Genomic DNA, 25,960 nt, shown 5'->3' with positions numbered 1-25,960 from the left:
CCCTGTCCCTTTGCTTTTTGTCTCATTAGTTCCTAGCTTTAAGTTTGTGTTCATTGTAATGTATTTTTCAAATTGCAAGTGTTGGTCAACTCCCTAAATGCGCACTATGCCTAGAATAGTGTTACAGTTCAGAGAATGACGTTTGAGGGAAATGGGATTGACAGTTGTGGGGAGCAGTGCTTAGGGATATGAAATAAGTATGGAATAGCTTAAGGTTCTAGAACAGATACTGATATGTGAAATTCGATTTTTTTTGCTCTATTACATGTTAGAAGTGTTTTTTGTTTTTATTTTTTTGAAGATTTTGTTTATTTCTTTGAGAGAGATTGAGAGAGAGAGTGCAGGAGTGCACAAGCAGGGGCAGGGGCAGAAGGAGAGGGAGAAGCAGACTCTCTACTGAGCAGGGAGCCTGATTCGATTCGGGGCTTGATCCCAGGACCCTGAGATAAGGACCTGAGCTGAGAGGCAGACAGTTAACCGACGAGCAACCCAGGAGCCCCCTTCACATCTATTTTCTATTTATAGTAATACCTTGGATGCTTTTGCAGGAGGGGTGGTAGCTAATTGCCCTCTGTAGGCTTGTATGAAGGACAAAGGGAATTTGCCAAACGTAGCAGTGATTTCCAAGAGCCTCTGCTTATTCCTTCTGCTGGAAATCTCCACCTGCCTCTGCTTCCTTCGCATAAAGTGGTCAGTGATGTAGGGGCTGGAGTGATGTAGAGGGATCTGGAGTGCGGATGCTCACGATTTTCTCCCCCTCTCCTCCTAACTTCACTGGCCACGGCTGTTGCAGACCATGCTGGATGAGGATGACGTGAAAGTCGCTGTGGATGTGCTGAAGGAACTAGAGGCCTTAATGCCCAGTGCTGCCGGCCCGGACAAGCAGCGAGATGCTGAGCACCGGTTCGTCCTTAGTGTCTTGGCCTTTGGAGGTTTAGGGTATCGCAATAGTTGAATTTCGTGGACCCGCTAAGCAGAATTTTGGGCAAGTTTACAGAATCTAGACCGGCTGTGTCCCACATTGTTAGATCGCCTTCATTGCTCCCCGCAAAGAGTATTTACACAGCGAATGCTAAGTCGTTCATAAGGTAGAAGTCTGGGTTGAAGGAGGCTGAATATGTTTGTGATCTCCTCTTTTATTGGCCTGCAGGGGTGTCACAGAGAAACTCTAATTCTGTTCAGCGCCCAGTAGGCACTTGATGTGTGCTGCACTGTGCTGGGTGCTTTGGGATGCAGAGAGATGAAATTGGGCTGGTTTCTTTTTTCAAACAGGTGTTTGTTGATTTCTTAGGGACAAGACGAAGAAGAAGAAGCGGAGCCGGAGCCGCGACCGGGACCGAGAACGGGACCGAGATCGGGAGCGAGACAGAGACCGGGATAGAGACCACAAGAGGAGACACCGGTCCCGCTCCCGGTCACGTTCCAGGACCCGGGAAAGGAATAAAGGGAAGTCTAGGTATCGGTCCAGGAGCAGAAGTCAGAGTCCCCCCAAAGATAGGAAGGACCGGGACAAGTATGGGGAGAGGAATCTGGACAGATGGCGGGATAAGCATGTGGACCGCCCTCCCCCAGAAGAGCCTGCCATCGGAGACATTTACAATGGCAAAGTTACCAGCATCATGCAGTTTGGATGCTTTGTGCAGCTGGAGGGATTAAGGTAATGGCTGGTACTCTTCTTTCACACCTGTGATGTGCGGAATTTCTCTTATCACTGGGGATTTTCACGTTCTAAAAAGTTAGGATTAATGTTGCTTTAATGAAGTCAACCATATCAGGTTGTTAGAATTTGACTTTTTTTTTTTTTTAAAGATTTTATTTGTTTATTTGAGAGAGAGAGAGCGCATGGGGCTGGCGGGGATAGCAGAGGGAGAGGGACAAACAGACTCCATGCTCAGTGTGGAGCCTGATGTGGGGCTTGATCTCACAACCCTAAGATCACAACCTGAGCCGAATTGAAGAGGTCGGACACTTAAACTGACTGAGCCACCCAGGTGCCCCACTATTTTATTTTTTGACCGCCTTCTTGGTACTTTCAAGTTTTGGAGTTTAAGACCATTTCCTTTTGTTGAGTTTCAACAATAAATCTGTTGGGTTAAAGGTATTTTAGGCATTCTCCAGATGTGTGTGACTCTCCCTTAGGAAGCGGTGGGAAGGCCTGGTGCACATCTCTGAGCTCCGGCGAGAAGGCCGTGTGGCCAATGTGGCGGATGTGGTGAGCAAAGGCCAGAGGGTGAAGGTCAAAGTACTGTCCTTCACTGGGACCAAGACCAGTCTGAGCATGAAGGTAGGTGAGATACCCAGTCAGTTTCTACATCTCATGGCCAGAAAAATGTAAGAGGACAGAGAATGAGTGAGTTCCCTTTTTTTGTATGTGTTTTAGGATGTGGATCAAGAGACTGGAGAAGATCTAAACCCCAACCGACGACGGAATCTTGTTGGGGAGACCAATGAGGAGACCTCAATGAGGAATCCAGACAGACCAACTCACCTCTCCCTCGTCAGTGCCCCCGAAGTAGAGGATGATTCACTGGAGCGCAAACGCCTTACCCGCATCTCTGACCCGGAGAAGTGGGAGATCAAACAGGTTGGGGCTGTTTGCCTTTATGGCCATGGAGTTATTCTGCATGTTACGGTAGTTAGGAGGGCGGACCCTGGAGCCCAGTGGCCCAGGGTGACTTCTGGCCACTTACTAGCTGTGCGATTTTGAGCCAAGCTACTCACCTTCTTTGTGCCTCAGTGCCCTCATCTGTGAAACAGGGCAGTGGTGGCATTGTGGGGGTTAAATGAGTCCGTAGAAGTGGAGCGCTTAGGTTCTTGTTTTCACCATTCGTCAGTGCATGTCAGCGCCATGGGGTGCCAGGCCCTGAGTAGATGCTGGGGCTACAGAGACAGATGGATCATGGTTCCTTACCCTTGAGGAACTCAGAGTCCAGATGGAAACATCATTGTCACAGCTGGATGTTACGTAATGAGGAATGTGCACAGGGCTGTGCTGGGAAAAGCAGGGAGGGAGCAGGTTACACTTCTGGGGGTGAGACTCTTGAGCCCTCCTTAGGCACTATATGCCCAGGGGTGCAGTAGATGGTGTTTGAGGCCCCATAGTCCTGGGTCAGAAGAGACAAAAAAACCCAGGCATCCTATGGGAACTTCTGTGTTAACTCCTACGAAGGAAGAGTTGCGATCCTAGTGGGTTACGGATGCTGCCTTCTGTCCTTCCATTAGATGATTGCTGCCAACGTGCTTTCCAAAGAAGAGTTTCCGGACTTCGATGAAGAGACCGGCATTCTTCCTAAAGTGGATGATGAAGAAGGTAACTGGCTGCTTGGATTGAGCAGGATCGTGGATCTGGAAAGACAGTGGCAAGTTGAGCCATCCGATGGGGGGCTTAGATGTCGTTTAACCTTCATCTACATCTAAGGAGTGCCTTAGCTCGTATGTTCCTTAGGTCTTACCACTCCTTATCTCTGAGAACCAGAGTGGTTCTCATCCCTGCATCCCCCCAGGATGGAAGCAGAAAATGCGTTTTTCTGACAGACATTTATATATTGTACTTTTTGGTGATGATACTTTTTTATTTATTTTAGAGAGGGAGTGAAGAGCGGACACGCACCAAGCAAGTTGGGGGAGGGGCGGAGGGAGAGGGAGAGGGAGGATCTAAGGCAGACCTGCTGAGCACAGAGATTGAGACCAACTCAGAGCTCAGTCTCACGACCTGAAATCATGACTTGGACCAAAACCAAGAGTTAGACACAACCAGCTGAGCTACTCAGGCGCCCCTATGACACATGTTCAGGCTGTAAAAAGTTGTATTGCATTTTCGGTAGTAAATTTCATCTGATAGTCATTGTAATTGTTCTGAAAATTGTGGGTCCAATTAGACTACCTCTGAGTTGCCACGGAAATAACTTTCAACTCAGCTTATTAACAGTTTTTTAAAAATTGTGAAATCCAACAGTGGGACATAAATTTATGTAACAGTAATAAGTGAACACTATGTACTTACTACCCAGGTTACATAGAATTTTACCTTTGAAACCCTTACATGTCCCCCACTGATTAGATGCTTTTCTTTCCTCTGCTGGATAACCACCGTCTTAAATTTTGTGTTAATTATTTCCCTGCCCTTTTTTTTTTTTTTTAAGCATTTTTCTATCTATATATCTGTCCCTAACCACTGCCTTATTTAGTTGGTTTGAACTTCTTCCTTTTTTTTGATTATTCTTTTGATATTTATCTATGATGATTTTTATAGTTGTATTTCATTTTCATTTCTGTAGTGTTTTCTGTGTGTAAATTTACCATAATTTATCCATTTCACTTTCAGTGGGTATATGTTTCTGATGGACATGTTTCGGTGTTTTTGCTTTTTATCTTTTTAATTTTTTTAATATTTTTATTTATTTATTTGACAGGCAGAGAGGCAGGCAGAGAGAGAGAGGAGGGAAGCAGGCTCCCCCCTGAGCGGAGAGCTCGATGCGGGGCTCGATCCCAGTACCATGAGATCATGACTTGAGCTGAAGGCAGAGGCTTTAACCCACTGAGCCACCCAGGCACCCCTTTGCTTTTTATTTTTAATGATTTTATTTATTTTGAGGGCGCCTGGGTGGCTAAGTAGGTTAAACATCTACCTTCGGCTCAGGTCATGATCCCAGGATCCTGGGTTCGAGTCCCATATTAGGCTCCCTGCTTCGGGAGTCTGCTTCTCCCTCTGCCCTCCCCCGCCCACTCCTGCTCATGCTTTCTCTCTCAAATAGGATCTTTAAAAAAATGTACTTACAGATTTATTTTGAGAGAGAAAATGTGAGTGTGGAGAGGGACAGAGGGAGAGGGAGAATCTCAAGCAGATGCCATGCTGAGCATGGAGCCTGACACGGGACTCAATCTCATGACCCTGAGTAATTCAACTTAATTTTTTTGCTAATCTCTTGTGGGTTAAGTTACTCCATAATGAAGTTGGGTGGCAAATACCTTAGGACCATTTAGAATGTTAGACCACATTTTTCCATAGGCTTAACTTTTTTTTTTTTTTTTAAAGATTTTATTTGACAGAGATCACAAGTAGGCAGAGAGACAGGCAGAGAGAGAGGGGGAAGCAGGCTTCCCACTGAGCAGAGAGCCCAATGCGGGGCTTGATCCCAGGACCCTGAGATCATGACTTGAGCGGAAGGCAGAGGCTTAACCCACTGAGCCACCCAAGGGCCCCTGAACTTCTTTTGAAAGTAGCTTCTCTGATCAGTTCTTCTGTCGGAGTATAAATGCCAGAAGTACCTGGGGGTAGGGGAAACAGCCCTTTCTGTTAGAGTTTCACTTGAATTGTTGTCTTTTTGACCTTGTGAGCTGTCTTTGTCAAAGATCACTGGTGCCCATGGAAATCATTTGTTTTGGTAAAAATGATTATTTCTCTCTCTCTCTTTTTTTTTTTTTCTTAATTTTTCTTTTGGGGGGATTTTTAGATGAAGATCTTGAGATCGAACTGGTTGAGGAAGAGCCTCCATTCTTGAGAGGGCACACCAAGCAAAGCATGGACATGAGCCCTATTAAAATCGTTAAGGTGAGAAATGCTGGGCCTCTAACCTGGGTGGGCCGAGCGAATTTCTTTTCTTGATATAACTGTTCAGTTAGTTTCTCAGAGCAGTCTGTTAAATATGCAGAAGCAGAAGTTAGGCTGAAGGTAGTATTGACTGTTGGTCAGGGTCTAGAATGTTTTTGTTTTAAAGGGTGATTGATTTGGCTTTGTTGCTTTTACCTTTTTGCTTCTTTTGCTCTCATTCTGCTCTGTTTTGGGAACAAAGGAGGAAATAGGAGTGGTTGATTTACTATTACTGCCTTTGTCCTTGCAGATTCCAAGGCGGTTTTGAAGGGCTCACGTGACCAGTTGGGGCTGGCCTTCAGTAGAAAGCTATAGCGCTGAGTGCTGCGGGTGGCAGGGCTGTGAAGAGAAGAACTCATGGAAAGTTATGATATGTTTTTAGGTTTGGAAAAGGATATTTTAAAGGTCTTCCAGCCCAGCCCAGTAATTCACTCACATAGCCTTTGCAGCGATTCCTCCCCTGTGGTTTTCTGTCTACTTGACGTTTTGGTGACAGGGAATTTGCCAGCCCTTAAGGAGACCCACTCCCATCTTCAGAGGGATCTGATCATTAGCTCTTCTTTAGAAGCTGAAATGTCTCTTACCAAGACACCATGTTAGTTCTAATTTTAGTTCCACATTCTGTAAATACAGAAGAAGTCTTACCCCTCCTGTGTGTCCCATCTCTCTTGGGGTTCTTATCTTCAAGCCAACAGCCCCAGTTCTTCTAGTGTAGTCTGGTACATTGAGATGAATGTCCTTCTTAGGTTCAGGGGGCTTAACCTCTACATTTTATTTCCCGGATATTTACTGCATGCTGAGGTCTTATTGTGATGCTGTTTATTCTCTGGTTCATTAGAACCCGGATGGTTCCCTCTCCCAAGCAGCAATGATGCAAAGTGCCTTAGCCAAAGAAAGGCGGGAACTCAAGCAGGCCCAGAGGGAAGCGGAGATGGATTCCATTCCCATGGGGCTCAACAAACACTGGGTTGATCCTCTGCCTGATGGTAAGACCCTGGGAGGGGCATGTGGACTGTTCAGAAATAATCCGATCCTTCAGTGGGTTAAGCATCCAACTCTTGATCTCAGCCCCCATTGGGCGTAGAGCTTATGGAAAAAACAAAACTTTTTTTTTTTTAAGTATTTTATTTTGTGATTTTATGATTTTTTTTAAAGATATTGTTAATTTTTTTTTAAAGATTTTATTTATTTATTTGAAAGAGAGGCAGTGAGAGAGAGCATGAGTGAGGAGAAGGTCAGAGGGAGAAGCAGACTTCCCGTGGAGCTGGGAGCCCGATGCGGGACTTGATCCCGGGACTCTGAGATCATGACCTGAGCTGAAAGCAGTCGTCCAACCAACTGAGCCACCCAGGCGTCCCGATTTTGTTAATTTTTTTGACAGACACAGCAAGAGAGGGAACACAAGCAGGGGGAGTGGGAAAGGGAGAAGCAGGCTTCCTGCTGAGCAGGGAGCCCAATTCAGGGGCTTGGTCCCAGGACCCTGGGATCATGGCCTGAACTGAAGACAGATGCTTAACAACTGAGCCACTCAGGTGCCCCAAGTATTTTATTTCTAAGCAGTCTCCATACCCAGTGTGGGGTTTGAACTCACAAACCTAAAATCAAGAGTAGCACACTTTACCAACTGAGCCAGCCAGGTGCCCCAAGAATTTTCTATGCTAAAGATAATACAGCTTTGAAGCTTCTTTTTTCACATAATTGTTTGTGTAGTCAATGTTAAGTAACTGCCAGATAGAGTCTTATTCGTGTGAGGCAACTGGGGAGCTTGAGGTACGCTGTGAAGTAAGTAGACATGATCCCTTCTCTCACAAGGCTTACAGTTTAGTGGGGACAATGAAGATTAATCACAGTTACCAGCTAACTAACCATATCACGACCAGTGCTGTGTGAAGTACAGGTGATGTGGGTCACTTCCCTGAGAAAGTTGAGACCTGAGGATAAATAGGACTGTGTCCGTCAGAGGGGATGAGGTGGGCTTGGGGTGTGTGTCCCAGGCTGAGGAGTAGCCTGGGCTGGGGCTGTGAGGTGGGGCGGCCAGGACTTAGGAATTGGGGCGCAATTCTAGAGTCCACTGGCAGGTGCTGCTGGGTCTAAACGGGGGAAGGGCGTGATCAGAGTTGCATTGCCAAGGGATTGTTGCTGCCTAGCAGAATGGATCAGATGGGCTGAGTGTAGACACCTGAGGTGATCTAGCAGACTTTTCTAACGGGAGAGGATGGTGGCTTGAACACAGGGGTAGCAGACAGGAGGGATCCACTGGAGAAATGGGATTAGTTGAATGTTGGGAGCGGGGGCACCCGGGTAGCTTGAGGATGATACTAAGCCATGTGTCTTCCCTTGCAGCGGAAGGCAGGCAGATTGCCGCCAATATGAGGGGTATTGGGATGATGCCCAATGATATTCCCGAGTGGAAGAAGCATGCCTTTGGGGGCAACAAAGCTTCTTATGGGAAGAAAACCCAGATGTCAATCATTGAGCAGAGAGAGAGCTTGCCCATCTACAAACTGAAGGAGCAGCTGGTCCAGGTGAGAAGCCCCTTTGTGATGTGTTGGTGCGGAGTATTGAGGTTTTCTAAAAGAAGGATGACGTGTTTGAATTGAAATTAGTTGGATGGATACGTGTACATTTGAGGTGGCTTTTCTAAAGAGGATAGGAAAAAACAATACACCCAAGTACTCTAAAAAACTATACACACACACACACACGTACATATAAAATATTTATTATATATATTATATACATACATATATACATATGTATATACGTACATATATACACATATATACGTTATATACATACATATATACACATTCATATTATATATATTATATATACATATGTAATATATATATTCATTAGTCTGTACATTTTTTTGGATTTATTTATGTAATCTCTACACCAGTATGGGGCTTGAACTCATGACCCCGAGATCAAGAGTTGCATGTTCTGGGTGCCTGGGTGGCTCAGAGGGTTAAAGCCTCTGCCTTCAGCTCAGGTCATGATCCCAGGGTCCGGGGATTGAGCCCTGCATCGGGCTCTCTGCTCAGCAGGGAGCCTGCTTTCTCCTCTCTCTCTGTCTGCCTCTCTGCCTACTTGTGATCTCTGTCTGTCAAATAAATAAATAAAAAATCTTAAAAAAAAAAAAAAAAAAAGTTGCATGTTCTGCTGACTGAGCCAGCCAGGCACCCCTGCATTTTTCTTTTTCCTAATGAGGAAATAAACCTGTTTGAACGAGAGGCCTCTGGAATGGCTCTGAGTGTTGTGTGGCTCAGAGCAGCGTTGCCAGCCAGTAAGAGAGATGGGGGTGCATAGCCAGGGATCCCATTTGGGCAAGACTTTGCTAGGGGAACTTTTTTCCATTTTTTTGGAGATTGGATTTGAAGACCAGCAAACTTTCCCTGGGCAGCCGAGTTTACTGGTTCTTAATGAATCCTTTTGGTGTTATCTCAAACATACACAAGCAAGTACAAATACATAAGTACATGCATGAATGCTCTATGTTTTATGTCTGCTCTCTGTTTCTAGGTGGCAGCATATGGTGCATATGTTCTGCATCTTGCTTTTTCCCCTTCATGATAATCATGATAAGCTCAGAAAAAAAAATTTTTTTTTTTTTGGTTCCTTTTTTTTTTGTGGATGTGCTCTGGCTTATTTAACTTGTCCTGTATTTTTTTTTTTTTTAAAAGATGTTATTTATTTATTTGACAGAGAGAGACACAGTGAGAGAGGAAACATAAGCAGGGGGAATGGGAGAGGGAGAAGCAGGCTTCCCGCTGAGCAGGGAGCCCGATGCAGGGCTCCATCCCAGGACGCTGGGATCATGACCCGAGCCGAAGGCAGACACTTAATAACTGAGCCACCCAGACGCCCCAACTCATCCTGTATTAATAGACATACAAGTTGATGGCCGTCCTTTACTGTTATAAATGGTGTAGAAATAAGACTTCTGGGCTAAGGTATTGGAGTTTTGGCAGTGGCAGTGAGTGGGGAGCCCGTTTTGGGGCTCGATCCCAGAACCCCAGGATCATGACCCGAGTGGAAGGCAGATACTTAACCCACTAAGCCACCCAGGTGCCCCTGGAACACTTTATGTACCTTTTTTATTTACTGTTGAATTCTTCAACTGTGTGTGTATAATACTTAAATACGTAAAATCAGGGATATCTGGGTGGTAGTTTATGGTTTTAGCCTCAACCGTTATGTTCTTATGAATTTAAGAAAACCAATAAAATTTTAAAAAGTAGAGTTGAATCAGTTAAAAAAAGAATATCCATAAAGTTTCAAGTTTTTAAGTTATACATGTAGTTCAAGTAAGAAAGAGCATTACCCATAGAAAATCACCATTGATATTTTTTTCTATGCATAACTTTAGACTCTGGTTATAATCCTATCATATGTCTATTATCATATCCCCTTTTTCTTCTTTAGTGTTAGAATGTAAACATTGATTATTTTCCTCCAGAGTAATGTGTGGGAAATTTTAATGACCGTATTTATATTCTGTTGCTTTCAGGCTGTCCATGACAATCAAATCCTGATAGTTATTGGAGAGACAGGATCTGGGAAGACAACACAGATCACCCAGTACCTGGCGGAGGCAGGCTACACGTCCCGGGGCAAGATTGGATGTACCCAACCCAGAAGAGTAGCAGCCATGTCAGTGGCCAAAAGAGTGTCAGAGGAGTTTGGTTGTTGCTTGGGCCAAGAGGTAAGTGGGTAGTGAAGCTGTTCTGGAAATGTCTGAAGAGAGTGTACAGGCCCAGATCTCTCTCTGTGAAATGGGAATGGTACTGTCTTCCTTTATGTTTCTCCTGTGGGGAAGAGGGTTCTCATGGTCATCATTGATCTGTTCAGGGTCAAATCCAAGGCAGATTTTACTGTGAGGAAGTCACTGCATGTCTTGGTTGAATTCTTACTGATTAAGATTGCAGGGAACATTCTCACCGGGCTGAAGTCTTGCCTGTGATTGCAGAGAGGGGAGGTTTGTGTCTCAGGTTTTCAGCTTTGTTTCTGCTTTAGGTGGGCTACACCATTCGATTTGAGGACTGCACCAGCCCAGAGACAGTGATCAAGTACATGACAGACGGGATGTTGCTCCGAGAGTGCCTGATTGACCCTGACCTCACACAGTACGCGATCATCATGTTGGACGAGGCGCACGAAAGAACCATTCACACGGACGTGCTCTTCGGGTTGTTGAAGAAGGTAGCTAGGTGCTCTTTGGTGACCCTTCTACCTGTCAGGGACTCAGTTCTGGGAATCGGGTTTGAGTCCCTGTGCCTTTTTGCTTTAGTTCTTCTTAGCCACGTTGCGTTTCCCTTTAGACGGTTCAGAAACGGCAGGATATGAAGCTGATTGTCACCTCAGCCACGCTGGATGCAGTGAAGTTTTCTCAGTACTTCTACGAAGCACCCATCTTCACCATCCCTGGTCGAACATACCCGGTGGAGATACTGTACACGAAGGAACCGGAGACAGATTATCTGGACGCCAGCTTGATCACTGTCATGCAGATCCACTTAACAGAACCACCAGGTGGGAGGAAAGAGCATTTTCCCCTCTTAGGCCAGAAGTCCCAACGTGGGTCGATTTTCTCTCATCTTATAAAACAATGTCTTTTAAATATCAGTCTCTCTCTAAGCCAATGCCTTATATGTTTGAAGGGGCAGTAGAGGTATAAATAATGGCCCTCAGGGTTTATTTATTTATTTGTTTTTTAATTTTTTTTTTTAAAGATTTTATTTACTTATTTGACACACAGAGAGAGAAATCACAAGTAGGCAGAGAGGCAGGCAGAGAGAGAGGGGGAAGCGGCTCTCCGCTGAGCAGAGAGCCCGATGAGCGATTCGATCCCAGGACCCTGAGATCATGATCCGAGCTGAAGGCAGAGGCTTAACCCTCTGAGCCACCCAGGCGCCCGGCCTGTAGGGTTTAAATGCATCTGTTTAAACATAGACCTACACACACATACAAATAAATATAGACACAAAATTTTTTAAAAATTAAATATTAAAAATAAGAACACACTAAAAATGAAAAACCAGAATAAACATGGACAGATGAAAACCTCTTGGTTTGTTAGAGGTCAGAAGAGGAGTGTATCTTCTATCATCTGGCGTTCTTTTCATGTCTGTCTTTTCTGTGGAGCACACACACAGGAAGTCAATGGTTTCTTCTTAGGTGATATCCTGGTCTTCCTGACTGGTCAGGAGGAGATCGACACCGCGTGCGAGATCCTCTATGAAAGAATGAAGTCCCTGGGACCGGATGTTCCAGAGCTGATCATCCTGCCAGTGTACTCTGCTCTTCCCAGTGAGATGCAGACCCGAATCTTTGACCCGGCTCCGCCTGGCAGCAGAAAGGTAACAGCAGGCAGAGGCGAAGCTCCTGTGTGCCCTGGATCCACGTGGCCTATGCACCTGGCCCTAATGGGGATTGCCTAAGGTGCACGCAAGCTTTGGTTTTTTTATGTCTTAGAAAACAGTCGGACCAGTTTGTTAAGGAATAAGGATCTTGTATGTGGCCTTAGCTCCTCATCTTCTCCTGTATTCGACAGATATTTTTTGAGCGTCTGCCAGGCTTTATTTAGGGTGTGCACCAGGGCTGCGGTGTGAGGTCAGGCCTCTCTGCTGTGGGGCACCCAGCGGTAGACAGGCCTTGAATGTATGGTGTGAAAGCTGCTGGGGCTGTGGATACCCCGAGGGGGAGGCCCTTGCCCAGAATTCTTAGAGGAAATAAGGACCTAGGCTCATCCTGAAGAGTGCGTGGCTGTTCCTCTAGCCGGGAAGGGCAGGAGGACAAGCATTCTGAGAGGACAGTCTGTGATAGCCTTGGGACAAGAAAGTGTGGCCATCTCAGGGGGCTGCGTCCTTCTAGCAGCTGGAACTCACTGTGTGGGTGTGCATAGGAGACAGTGAGAGAGGAGACAGATGGGCTTTTTAAAATAACAGCCTTCCTGAGATGTAATTTACATACCATACAATTCAAGCTTTTAAAACATACAATTTAGTGGCTTTTCACAGAATCGTTTGATCATTAATTGCCATTACTGATGGTAATTAATCATAACTGTTGATCACTAGAGTTAATTTTAGAATAATTTCATGACTCTAAATGAAACCCTGTACCCCTTAACAATCACCCCCCCTCACCCCTCTGCTTAGCCCCTGGAAACCACTAATCTGCTTTCTGTATTTCTGGATTTGATTATTCTGGACAGTTCATAGAATGGGGTCATATAATAAGAGGTTTCTGGTGACTGGGTTTCTTTCACTTAGTATGTTTCCAAGTTTCATCCACGTTGTAGCATGTGTCCAGTACTCATTTTTTTTAATTGCTGCACAATATTCTGTCATAGAGTGATAGTCTACATCCAGAATGTGGATGTACTGCATTTTTGTTTTTCCATTCACCAGTTTTTGGATATTCAGGTTGTTTCCACATTTTAGCTATTATGAATAATGCCGCCGTGAGCATTTGTTTACAAGTTTCCGTGCGGACATATGTTTTCATTTCTCTTGAGTACATATCTAGGAATGCAAGACAGATGGATTCGAATCACACTGAAACATTAGAATGGATGCCATGATGGGTGCCTGGAGGTGTGGGGAGAAAGGGCAGGGAGAAGTCAGCAATGACTCCCAGCTTTCTGGCTTGGACAGCTGATGGAAGAGGGTGCCTGGGGAGGGGAAAGATAGTGATTCCTCCTCTCTTCTGTTCCTGATGATTGGACTTAATCTTTTAAAAAAAAAAAAATTTTTTTTAAAGATTTTTATTTATTTATTTATTTGACCACAAGTCAGAGAGAGACCACAAGTAGGCAGAGAGGCAGGCAGAGAGAGAGAGAGGGAAGCATGCTCCCTGCTGAGCAGAGAGCCTGACTCGGGGCTTGATCCCAGGACCCTGAGATCATGACCTGAGTGGAAGGCAGAGGCTTAACCCACTGAGCCACTCAGGCACTCCTTTTTAAAATATTCTTTAAAGATAACGTTTGAGAGAGAAGAGTGTATAGAGGGAGAGTGAGAGGGAGAAGCAGACTCCCTGCAGAGCAGAGAGCCTGATGTGGGGCTTGATCCCAGGACCCAGAGATCACAACCTGAGCCGAAGGCAGACACTCAGCCGACTGAGCCACCCAGGCGCCCCATGGACTTCTTTTCAGGAGGGCTCTGCAGCTCAGTGGCAGGTGGAAGCCTTTCAGGCCAGTAAGATGCTGACACAATGTGGGATGTTGTGGTGCTTCCTCGCAATGATTTTTCCAAGCAATTGTGTTTTATTAGCTGAACCTCTGGGTGGAAGAACAGTGGCAGTGCCAAGCCGAGACCAATAATCTTGCAGATCACACATACGGCTGCACACACACAAACCATGAAATTCCTCTGCCGCCTCGTTCATTTTATGATCAGAAGAAAAAAAAAAAAATCTCTCTCTTGTTCCACATACACAAACAGCCCATTTTGTAGTCCAGATGTCCCCATGGGGGACGAAAAATCTCATTTTGCACTGGCACATGTGATGCCAGGAAATCTCTGCTTTCCCAGGGTGCAAGAAAATTAAAATTGTAGTAATCAACATTGGATCTAGAAAATGAGATATGTAGCCATTTGCATCAAATGAAATTGGCTTTGATTGGCCTTTGCTTTTTCATGTTCCCCTTCTCCTTTCAGGTACCACCCCGTTCCCAACTTGACCTTTAAGATGAAGGCACCTCCCCTTCCACCCATTTGAGGCCAAACAGATTAAGTGCTGTGTAATCACATAGAGAGGCAGAGAGTGGCATACTCGTTCAGGAAAATGTCTGAGGTCCGATGTCCTGATTCACACCTCAGGGCTGTGCTTGGGCAGCTCAATCCAGCGGTGTCCCTCTTATCTGCAGGTCGTGATTGCCACCAACATTGCAGAGACCTCACTGACTATTGACGGCATCTACTACGTGGTGGACCCTGGATTTGTGAAGCAGAAAGTTTACAATTCCAAGACCGGCATCGATCAGCTTGTGGTCACTCCGATTTCTCAGGTATGGCAGCTTCTACCCACAGCTGTCCTGAAAATCCTCACTAGGGCTTGGTTTTATATTTTGAAGTTTATTTTTATTATTATTTTTTTTAAGAGATACTTTTTTTTTTTTTTAAGATTTATTTTAGAGAGAGTGCACGCAACCGTGTACACACTAGCAGGGGGAAGGGGAAGGGATGGAGGGAGAGGGAAAAGCAGAAGCAGACTCCCTGCTGAGCAGAGAGCCTGATGTGGGTCTGCTCACAAGACTCTGGGATCATGACCTGAGCTGAAGGCAGACGTTTAACCTGCTGAGCCACCCAGGCGCCCATAAGGACATATTTTTTAAAATACTGTACTTAGCCACAGACATCTGAGATAGTAATAATTCATGAGATGTTATTGTGTTTCTTTGGTAATTGTGGAATAATCTCCTGCCCAAATTATATTTAAAAATGAAAAACCTGATCAGCTTTTTTGAGGGCATTTTGGCTACAAGGCATCAAACATTTAAAAGGTAATTTTTTGGGGTGCCTAGGTGGCTCAGTGGGTTAAAGCCTCTGCCTTCTGCTCAGGTCATGATCCCAGGGTCCTGGAATCGAGCCCCACATTGGGCTCTCTGCTCAGCAGGGAGCCTGCTTCCCTTCCTCTCTCTCTGCCTGCCTCTCTGCCTACTTGTGATCTCTGTCAAATTAATAAATAAAATCTTTAAAAAAAAAAAAAAGGTCATCTTTTGAACGTAATGGTTCCACTTGCAGGAATACATCTGAAAGTTTATAGTAAGCACACATCTGAAGGTAAGGGAAAAGGATGTTCACCGAAACATTATTTATATGAAAGGAAACCTGGGAAAATTCTAAATGAACTCCAAAAGGGAAGCTGTTTAATAAAATACGGCATATCCCTGCCGTAGAATGTCTTGTGGTGTTAATGTGGTGGTGCGCATCTATGTTTAATGACATCAGCATATAATTATGATATATTACTTGAAAAAAGTGAGCTGAAACATAGCGTGTAGACTCCAACTTTTGTTTAAAAATAAATGGTGTGTGCTTGTGTACGGGGTGTAGTCAGCACAGTAGAGTTGGGCTTGTTGGTGGAGCTGCTGGTTCCCGTGTTGGGTTTGAAGTGCATTTTTCCTCCTTATGCTTTTACATATTATCTTGATGTTCTGTAAGAGGGATGTGTGACTTTTCGTCATGCATAGAAATCCAAAGGCTGTTGTCATTTTGAACCTTAAGGAATGCTAGCTACCGTCTGCAGAGTGCTTACTAAGAACCAGGCGCGAGGTACTCGCACGTACATGAGCTCACTGCATCGTCGCATCTGTCCTTAGTGATAGATGTTGTTTGTACTCTCATTGCACAGATGAGAAGGAGGCACAAGGGGTTAAGTGACTTGCCTAAGGTCACACAGTGGGTGGAGCCAGAATTTGAATGGGGGCGGTCTGGCCCCTGCGTGTATGCTCTGTGCCGTGTCTCAGGGTGGTGCGTGCAGGCTGCAGTGGTTGAGAAGTTAGCTACATGTGTCCTCTCTGTAGAATGCTGTACAGTACGCGATTTCTTCCTGCCTTTCAGTGCTTTGTGACTTTTCATACTCTATCCTTTGGTTTGGGACTGGAATAGGAATTTGTAAAATCCTGGTGCCATTTGTAAGACAGATGGTTTTGTCACCAAATGGCCCTCTTCAGATTGCCAGTCACTGTTTCCTAGCAACCTATGGCTAAACTACGTATATTTTTTTAACTTAAAAATTAGCGCCCCTCAGGGCACCTGGCTGGCCCAGTTGGATGTGACTCGTGCTCTCAGGGCCATGAGTTCGAGCCCCACACTGAGTGTAGCGATTACTTAGAAAAACACATACATGCTTTATTATTTATTATTTAGTTATTATTTTTTAAAATTTTTATTTAATTTTTTAAAGATTTTATTTATGACAGAGAGTGAGAGAAGGAACACAAGCACGGGAGAGCTGGAGAGAGAGGAACAGGCTCCCCACTGAGCAGGGAGCCTGATATAGGGCTCAATCCCAGGACGCTGGGATCATGACCAAGCCAAAGGCAGACGTTAACAACTGAGCTACCCAGGCACCCCCAAAAACCACTTTTTTAAAAAAAGATCTTATTTGTTTATTTGACAGATCACAAGTAGGCAGAGAGGCAGTAGGGGGAGAGAGGGGGAAGCAGGCTCCCTGCTGAGCAGAGAGCCCGATGCGGGGCTCGATCCCAGGACCCTGACATCATGACCTGAGCTGAAGGCAGAGGCTTAACCCACTGAGCCACCCAGGCACCCCTCAAAAAAATACTTTAAAAATTAATGCCCCTCTCCACTAAGTAGTGCAGATAAATATTACATTATTTTAGAGAAAGAGGAGAAAAAATTTTAAATTGCTCATAATCCTTGTACCAGAGCTGTCATCATTTTGATGCTTTTCCTGCCCATCATTTTGTTTGTTTCTTGTTTGCAAGTCTAGTGGTCTACTAAGCGTATGGTTTTGTGTATTTTTTGTTTAAATATTTAATTTTCTTGATTATTAATGTATAATAATGTTCAACATCAGATCTTTGATAAAAATCAGTAGAACCAGTCTGCAAGCCTACCATCAGAGTTATCCACAGTTTTAGGGCATTTTGTCCTAGTTTTTCCTTCTGGTAGTATTTTTGTTTTGTTTACAAAATTAGTATTGTTCTATAACTTGCTTTTTCACCTGTGTGCATGAACATTTCCTTCTGTTATTGAGAGTCTCAAACCTGACTTGGGAGGGGCTCCTGGCTGGCTCAGTGGGTTAAGCATCCAACTCTTGGTCTCCTATCAGGTCTTGGTCTCAGGGTCATGAGTTCAATCCCTACGTTAGGCTCCATGCTGGGCCATGAAGTGGAGCTCAGAATTCTTTTGCAAGCGGAGCTTACACATCCGCGCGTGCGCGCGTGCGCGCACACACACACACACACACACACACACAAAAGCTGCAGAGTCATCACTGGGATGATTAACATAACGTTTCTTTAGTTCACTTACATTTTTGGTCATGGCTGTGGGGATGGTATTTTTCAGATTGTGTTATACCTTTTCTTTTGTGGCACACTGTTTGGAACGTGCATTTGTACAAACATAATCTACAATTATGGTATTTCTTCCATTCATGTTGCTAGTATTTGCCTCACTTGAACAAACTTTCCTGGCATGCCGAGTTTTAGAGAGGGGATGATAAGAGCTTTGATAGTCTTGGAAATGGTCCTAAAGGAAGTGAAATAAACCCCATTTCGGGTTTTGCCAGCGGCTCAGTGCCCCCCTTTTAGCAGATTTCCTGGGTAAAACTGTTGAGCAATGTTTAACAGATACGTTACTTTGATATGCCCGCCCCTCTAGGCTCAGGCAAAGCAGCGAGCTGGCAGAGCTGGGAGAACAGGCCCAGGGAAGTGTTACAGGCTGTACACTGAACGCGCCTACAGAGATGAGATGCTGACCACCAACGTGCCGGAAATCCAGAGGACCAACCTAGCAAGCACAGTGCTCTCACTCAAGGTAGAAATCACTGCCCTGTTAGAATGGGCTGGTGGAACAGTCCAGTCCTGTGTCCACCGTAAATGAATGTCGGTTTGACCAACCTTGTTAAATACTTCAGTAATTTCGTGGAACCAGTCCCTTTGAATGGAATGCGGATGGCTGTGATAACAGCCACTCCACTGGCTTCTGAGGCTAAGTTGGCATGACTGCTGTGAGCATGCGTTGTTTTCTTACCATAATAACCAGCAGGATATTTGGTTATAAGAGATTTTGGGTTTAGGAGCATTTTCGAAAAGGATATTAGAGAAATCTAATGGGTGCCAAACCGTGGACAGGCACACTTCCTTCAGCCCCGATCCAATTCTCTTTTAGAATGGAAGTGAAACTCCCAGTGTAAAAACTTTGTAAGGGAACTATCAGTACAGGTTTCACACTGACCCTCTGGGGGCTGGGTTCATTCTGAATCACTGCTCTTCCTTTGTCAGTCCCCAGTGAGGACCCTCATTCTCTTTTGGCAGGGGGAGCTGCATGAATAATTTCCCAGCTGATGGCATCCCCACCCCTGACATGGATGCTGCCCTGGGGCGCTGGCATTCTACTGGTGTGGAGTGCTCTGTTGTAATTTATTATTCATCTGCTGTAAGAGGGGCGAAAACAGAGCTTCAGACAAAAAAAAAAAAACCCTGCTCCAGTCTCTGGAGTGAGAACAGAGAGGCATCTGTGGCTCAAACTTCAGCTCTGAGCTCTCTGTCCTTGGCAAATTTATCTGCTCAGCCCTCTGTTCTATATTCTCCTTTCCAGAAGTGGGCTATTAATAGTATCTGTTGTGAAAATAAATGAGATAATACAGGTAAAGGCCCTTGCCACAGTGCTTGCTGATTGCTAACATAATTTCTTGTAGTTATTCATACAATAAGCATTTATTGGACACCCACTGTGTTTATGGTCACAATCACTTTAGGGGAAAGAAACAGAAGGCTTAGGTCCCACCACATCTCCCTTATACATACTTGGATAGTGCATCACTCTTCTGTTTCTTTGATTAATCAGATTAGCTAACAGACACATCGAAGGCCCGCTCTGCCCAGCACGCAGATTGCGCTGTTACTGTGGTTTCATATCCATGAGTCTCACCATCGTGAACTCTGTGAGGGCCAGGACCATATCTTAGTTATCTGCACAGCCCTGCCACCTGCCACAAGGCGCTTCCTTGATGCATAGCAGAAATTATGTATGCAAGAGACAGGACAAGCTGGTGTGTTATCCTTTTTTAAAAATTTTGGTAAAATATGCAATATACTACCCTTACAACCTTTTTAAGATGTACAGTTCAGTGGCATTAAGTGGCATTAACTTTCCCGGGTATGCAGCCATCACCACCGTCCATTTCTGGAACTTTGTCATCATTCCAAACAGAAACTCTGTCCCTGTTACGTCGAACCATCTCTTTTCCTCTCCTCCAGCCCCTGGTGACCATTAGAAGCATTTTCTAAAAGGACAATGAGTCCACTTTCTGGCCTCTGTGAACTTAATTTCCATGTAAATGGAATCATGCAGCATTTGTCCTTTTGTGTCTGACCTCTTTTGCTCTGCATCATGTTTTCATGGTTCATTGTGTTATAGCCTGTGTTAGAATTTCCTTTTTAAGGGTGAGTAATACTCCTGGTGTACATACACTGTGTTTTGTTTGTCCCTTCATCTGTTGGTGGATAATCGGGTGGTTTCTGCCTTCTGGCTGGTGTGAATAATGCTCCTATGAAAATGAGTGCAAAGGTATCTGCTTGTGTTCCTCCTCTTGGTTCTTTTGGGCATATCTATAAGTGGAATTGCTGGATCATAGGGTGATTGTATGTTTAACTCACTGAGAAATCACCTGTTTACATTGCCACTGGCAATACAAGTGTCCCTGTTTCTCCACATCTTTGCCAACCCTCCTTAGTGTGGCTGTCCTAGTGGGTGTGAAGTGGCATCTTCGTGTGCTTTTTTATTTTAAAGATTTTATATATTATTTGACAGAGACATAGCAAGAGAGGGAACACAAGCAGGGAGAGTGGGAGAAGGAGAAGCAGGCTTCCCGCTGAGCAGGGAGCCTGATGCAGGGCTGCATCCCAGTACCCTGGAATCCCGACCTGAGCCGAAGGCAGACGCTCAACGACTGAGCCACCCAGTTGCCCCTTCTTGTGCTTTTAATGTGCATTTCCCTAATTACCAGATGTGCTGAGCCTATTTTCATGTGCTTTTTGGCCATCTTTATAACATACTCTTTGGAGAATGTCTCTTCGTGTCCTCTGCCCATTTTTATCTGTATTTACTTATTTTTTAAATACATTTATTTGTTTATTTAAGTAATCTCCACACCCAGACTCAGCACCCTGAGATCAAGAGTCGCAAGCTCTTCTGACTGAGCCTGCCAGGCACCTCCCTTTGCCCATAGTTAAATTGTCGTCTTTTTGGTGTTGAGTTGTATTTACGTTTACCTGGAAGGAGCAGTTGTTCAAGTTTCTGGAGAAAGTAGATGCTTTCTACTAGTCTGAGTGTTTCGTGTGGCCCAGGCTTGGAGATGACTGCTAAGCTTACTGGTGACTTCCTACCTGCAGCAGAAGAAACAGGAAAGAAGTGGACAAGGACTGTCCCTCTCCATTAACGCTGGTGGGGCTGACCCTCTCGTCACACATTTTCTTCCTTTCTCTTTTAGGCCATGGGCATCAATGACCTGCTGTCCTTTGACTTCATGGATGCGCCTCCAATGGAAACCTTGATTACAGCCATGGAGCAGCTGTATACGCTGGGGGCCTTGGACGACGAGGGCCTGCTCACTCGCCTGGGCCGCAGGGTAGGAGCCAGACTGAACTTACGGTGCTTTGGGGGAGAGCAGCCAGCCTTCTGGACGCTATGTTCTGTGCAAAATCAAACTCTGAGCCCCTGGGTCAACTTTGAGTAGAATTCTAGATGCCTGTTTTTAAACTGGATTTTCCCCTATCACTTAGAATTCTTTCTTTTTTTTTTTTTTTTTTAAGATTTTATTTATTTGACAGATCACAGGTAGGCAGAGAGACAGGCAGAGAGAGAGAGAGGGAAGCAGGCTTCCTGCTGAGCAGAGAGCCCGATGCGGGGCTCGATCCCAGGACCCTCGTATCATGACCTGAGCCGAAGGCAGAGGCTTAACCTGCTGAGCCACCCAGGTGCCCCTAAAATTATTTCTTTACAGCAAAAGGAATTCCGTCCACAGTCAGTTTTACTTCGGGATACACGATTAAGTCTAGGCTTAATTTTGAAAGATGTATGCAAAGTTCCCATCTACCCCCAACAAGAGTTATGTTCTCAGTCACATGCATTTCGTTGAGGTTTATTTGGGAAATTTGAAAATAACATTCTTCCTGATACAGACCAGCAGCTCACATCATCATGCCCAGGTAAAGGTCCTGTGGTCTGTTGCCCACTGGGCTCTCTCAGGGTCTGCCACTGGCCAGTACAGGTGGGTCTTCTGCTTAGCAGCAGCTGTAGTCTCCGCTTCTCCCTCTAGATGGCAGAATTCCCTCTGGAGCCAATGCTGTGCAAAATGCTGATCATGTCCGTGCATCTGGGCTGCAGCGAGGAGATGCTGACCATCGTGTCCATGCTGTCGGTGCAGAACGTCTTCTACAGGCCCAAGGTAGGGAGTTCAGACTCACGTTCAGGTACAGGGTGTGCTGATGTTGGGTTACATCGGCCTGTTGCCACTGTAGTGCTTGATATGGACACTTGACAGGGCCGGGTAGGGCTCTGCGATTGCCGAGTGCTCACTTAGTAGCTGTTGGACAGAAACTGATCCTCTGTCCCACTTCTTGGCAGGATAAACAAGCCCTCGCCGACCAGAAGAAAGCCAAGTTCCACCAGACTGAAGGGGACCACCTTACCCTGCTGGCTGTGTACAACTCCTGGAAGAACAACAAGTTCTCCAACCCGTGGTGCTATGAGAACTTCATCCAGGCTCGCTCTCTGCGCCGGGCCCAGGATATTCGCAAGCAGATGTTAGGCATAATGGACAGGTGACGTCTGGGGACTTGCCCCGTGTCTGTGTGGACTATCCTATCTGTTCGTCTCTCCGTGCACCTGAGAGGTTACAGGCTTCTCACACATGCCTTTTCCTCCAGCTTTTCCATCTTTGCTGTACCCCTCCCCAGGCAAGGGTGCAGCTGAGAATCATTTCAGAAAGTTCCTAAGAAGCTTATTTCTCAGTAATTGAAAAATGCTTTGTTTATAAGCATGCAGAACATTGTAGATTGAATCAAGTAGAATCTCTGGCTCTTCCTGCATCCATCTTGCCCACTGTAGAGCTGCCCCTTTGGTGCACTTAGGGCTGAGAGAGGGGAGCCGCAGACTCTGAGGACCCACAGTGGGTTGGAGGGTGTTTGACCCCTTCACCAGAAGATAGAACCTCTGACCACAGAGTAGTCTCGCGTCTTTATCTCTTGATCTCTTCTCCTGCTAGACACAAGCTGGATGTGGTCTCCTGTGGCAAGTCCACGGTGCGAGTGCAAAAGGCCATCTGCAGTGGATTCTTCCGGAACGCTGCCAAGAAAGACCCACAGGAGGGCTACCGGACACTGATCGACCAGCAGGTGGTCTACATCCACCCTTCCAGCGCTCTCTTCAACAGACAGCCCGAGTGGTAGGTGGGCGGGAGCCGGGCCTGGGGGGCAGTCGTGGGCAGGAAGGACCTGCAGCTCTCCTGGCACCGTGCATTGGCCCTTCACCCAGCCCGGCACTACCTCCTCTAGCATCGCTTCTGTTTCTAAGGCAGCGGAAGCCAGAGGTGGGCAGTGTCCGGCACATTTGAGAAATAAAGTCCTAGGAGTGAGAACCAAAGAGGACCTTAGAGACTGTCTAGTGGGACGGTTTAAGCAAGTTTTTTAAAAGTAGCACTTAAAAGTTGGACTCTTACCCACCCTAATATCAAACTACGATAAAACCATGGATTGTCGTGCTAGGAGGGGTTAGAGACGCAGAGCCTTGCTGCTCGGCCTTCCCTGGCCCTGCAGCAGTCCCCGGGACGCTGCCTCAGGGCCCCAGAATTCTGTGGAGACAGCCGGAAAAACCACGCTGCCACCCCACAGAGCAGGAAACCCAGGTCCAGAGAAGGGGTGTGCTTGGCTTCAGGTCACTTACCTAGTTAGAGCCGGGACTAGAACACCTCCCGACAGCTTTCTTACAGTGAGACTTGTGCAGCTCCTCGGTATTGGAGCGTGGCTGTCATCCTCCCGAGGGGCCCCTCAGGGGAGGTAAGGGGGTAAAAGGTAAGCTGAGCTCAGGCCCGCCGGGGCCCACGGGGACTGTGGAGCGGGGCCTGCGTGGGAATCTGCAGCCTTCTCTCTGTGCACACTCAGGGTGGTGTACCACGAGCTGGTGCTGACCACAAAGGAGTACATGCGTGAGGTCACCACTATCGACCCCAGGTGGCTTGTGGAGTTTGCTCCAGCCTTCTTCAAGGTCTCCGACCCGACCAAGCTGAGCAAGCAGAAGAAGCAGCAGCGTCTTGAGCCCTTGTACAACCGCTATGAGGAGCCCAACGCGTGGAGAATATCCCGGGCCTTCCGCCGGCGCTGAGAGGCGAGACTGGTTCGTCTGCCTGGCCTGCAGCAGTGGCCCAGGGCTTGGACTTATGTTACAGAGGAAAGGCTGGTCCTGAGGATACAGCCGTCCAGTGACCGAATGTCTTCCCTGGGCCTTTTATAAACTTGACTCTTACTTCTTCCCTGGTGGTAAAATAGGAACAGGGGTTTCCGCCTGGTTTGACCAGAGCCTCCAGCCCCTGCCACCTTGAGGCACTGTGGCCAGCGGGGGCTCAACTGCTGGCATGGGAGCACAGGGCATCATCTCCATGAAGTGGGCAACTCCTGTCACTCCGGGATGGGAAAGGGAGTCTCGAGCACCTGACCTCCAGACGCAGTGAGGGCCTGATGCCCTAGCTGTGACTCCGGAGGAGGGAGGCACGAAGCTCACTGTCCGTGTCGCCTCCATTTCCTGCCCCTGTCCAGCCCTTGTACTTTGGCTTAACCTCCTAGAAATATTTATTTTCTTAAGAAAACAAACAGTTTTCTGTGGGTGTTTCTTCTGGCTGGAAGCTTAGGATATTGGCCCGGGCTCAGGGTGGGGAGATGGGTGACTTTGGTGTCCATGGTGGAGAGTCCCCTGTAACCAGAGCTCTGGGCCTCTTTGGGCTAGGAGGTGACGCATCGCCCAGGCCTGCAGTCGACACCCGAGTGAGCCTGGCCCCGCCGCCGGGCCCCAGGATGAACCACATCCCCTGCCCCTGTCTGGGGGCCCGGGTGTCCACAGCTGCAGTGCGCTGGGTACATATAGAACATGTCCCTTCTTCTGAAACATGCAGGCGACGTCACAGATTTGATTTGATTTTGTTTTAATTTTTTTCCCCTGGGGTCCTCGATGGGCTTTAACAAAGGGTTTTTCTGGTCAAAGCCTCTCGTCCCCCACCACAAAACCCACAGAACTCTCAGAGCCAGTTTGTGCCGCTGTTGCTGAGTGGGTTTCTCGTAGTATTTAGTTGGGGGATGGCCACCTCATAGTGTCTGAGGAAGCTCTCAACTGGGAAGAACATCAGACAGATGCTGCCAGGCCGGGTGGTGGAGCTTCTGGAAATCGGGTCTAGGTGTGGAGCTGGTAGAGAAGCCCCTGGGGGCCTGCGCTGCCTCTTCCATCCCTATTCTAGTAAGTTCTTTAGTGATGTGAATACTAGAACTGCTGAGTTGTTTACCAGGTGCTGAGACATTCTAGGATGTGAAAGAATGTAGGCTTTGGGCAGCAAACTGACCACCCTGAAGACAGTTCAAAGAGGATCCAGCAGAGAGAAATACAGGCCAGGGCGTCTGCTGTCGGAGGCCCCTGCCCCGTCCTTGAGCGCTTCTGAATGCTCCTCAGGAAGCCCCGGGCCAGTCATTATGGGCGGGGCAGGGGTGGGGTGGGGGGTGGAATATGTTTGTGTGTTTCCCTTTAAGGCCTCGTGGGGAGGGACAGGGAGGGGCCTGCAGAGGAAGCCACACATGAAGTAGCGGCTGGGCATCCAGCTCCCTAGTCCCCACTGAGTGACCAGCCCCGGAGGCATTGGCACCTAGGAGATCTTTAAGGCCCTGGGGGGGCGTGTGGGGAGGTTTGGGATTTAAGCTGAGGTTGAGAAGGACATGTTTAAAAGGCCAAGGTGAGAGACAGCAGGGCTAGTCATCTTCTGTGGGTCAGGTGAGCAAAAAGGACCCTAGCTCTGTGGGTGTTCCTTGAACATCTACTCTGAGAGCTACGGTTATTTCTTTGCTCTGTCGGTATGGCTAGGGGTCTGACCTTCAGACTGTCCGTCAGAAAACAACATGGAAGCAGCATCGTTGTGCCTGCTCAGAGGGAGAAAGGGGCCAGATTGGGAAGGAGGACTTGACGGCTGCTCCCACACAATAGGGCCCCTGTTTCTCTTCTTTGAAACAATATTTCCCCAAGATTGAGTGACAGGCCAGGAGAGGTTGTGGGTCTCCTACAGGGAGCTGGAATCTTCTAGGCCATTCACCCCACCCCTGTAGGAGGCTGACTCAGGGGTTCCCTGTCCCTGTGCATGTGCCGAGTGTGTGCTTGTGTATGTGGGGTACGATCCCAGTGCTGCTCATGTAAACTCGACTCCTCGGTCCAGGGTTCACCTTCATCCAGTCCAGAGCTTGCCTGCCGCCTCTGAGTAGTGGCCCTCCAAGTTGAGGGATTTGAACGAAGAGCTGTGAGGAGTGGCTCCCGGAGGGTAGAGGTCACAGGGGAGGGTAGAGGTCACAGGTCTGGGGGGGTGGATATCACTCCTCACCCAAATCTTGGTCACTCCTTTACGCACACTCAGGACCTCAGG

The 25,960-nt window shown here is 46.8% G+C and overlaps 1 protein-coding gene across 2 annotated transcripts in view; it reads left to right on the top strand.

Moving 5' to 3' along the window:
- The window catches only part of DHX8 (DEAH-box helicase 8), a 31,193-nt gene extending 7,035 nt beyond the window's left edge, over window positions 1-24,158 (top strand). Inside the window, exons 5-23 of one of the 2 annotated variants that reach the window (XM_032849016.1) lie at window positions 794-903; window positions 1,292-1,657; window positions 2,140-2,284; window positions 2,381-2,584; window positions 3,223-3,310; window positions 5,454-5,551; window positions 6,429-6,576; window positions 7,934-8,115; window positions 10,104-10,298; window positions 10,610-10,795; window positions 10,915-11,125; window positions 11,771-11,952; window positions 14,463-14,603; window positions 17,950-18,105; window positions 20,783-20,920; window positions 21,611-21,739; window positions 21,919-22,115; window positions 22,559-22,738; window positions 23,454-24,158. In XM_032849016.1, the coding sequence (XP_032704907.1) occupies window positions 794-903; window positions 1,292-1,657; window positions 2,140-2,284; window positions 2,381-2,584; window positions 3,223-3,310; window positions 5,454-5,551; window positions 6,429-6,576; window positions 7,934-8,115; window positions 10,104-10,298; window positions 10,610-10,795; window positions 10,915-11,125; window positions 11,771-11,952; window positions 14,463-14,603; window positions 17,950-18,105; window positions 20,783-20,920; window positions 21,611-21,739; window positions 21,919-22,115; window positions 22,559-22,738; window positions 23,454-23,673 (3,276 nt within the window). In that variant the 3' untranslated portion in view covers window positions 23,674-24,158. The remainder of the gene's footprint in view (window positions 1-793; window positions 904-1,291; window positions 1,658-2,139; window positions 2,285-2,380; window positions 2,585-3,222; window positions 3,311-5,453; window positions 5,552-6,428; window positions 6,577-7,933; window positions 8,116-10,103; window positions 10,299-10,609; window positions 10,796-10,914; window positions 11,126-11,770; window positions 11,953-14,462; window positions 14,604-17,949; window positions 18,106-20,782; window positions 20,921-21,610; window positions 21,740-21,918; window positions 22,116-22,558; window positions 22,739-23,453) is intronic. The other variant, XM_032849017.1, reaches the window with a different exon arrangement.
- Window positions 24,159-25,960: the final 1,802 nt, after the last annotated feature.

The sequence above is a fragment of the Lontra canadensis genome, unplaced genomic scaffold, assembly GCF_010015895.1.
Source record: "Lontra canadensis isolate GAN:19392208 unplaced genomic scaffold, GSC_riverotter_1.0 scaffold218, whole genome shotgun sequence".
Lineage (NCBI taxonomy): Eukaryota > Metazoa > Chordata > Mammalia > Carnivora > Mustelidae > Lontra > Lontra canadensis.
The sequence above is the reverse complement of the archived record's forward strand: the minus strand, read 5'-3'. Positions and strand labels throughout refer to the sequence as shown.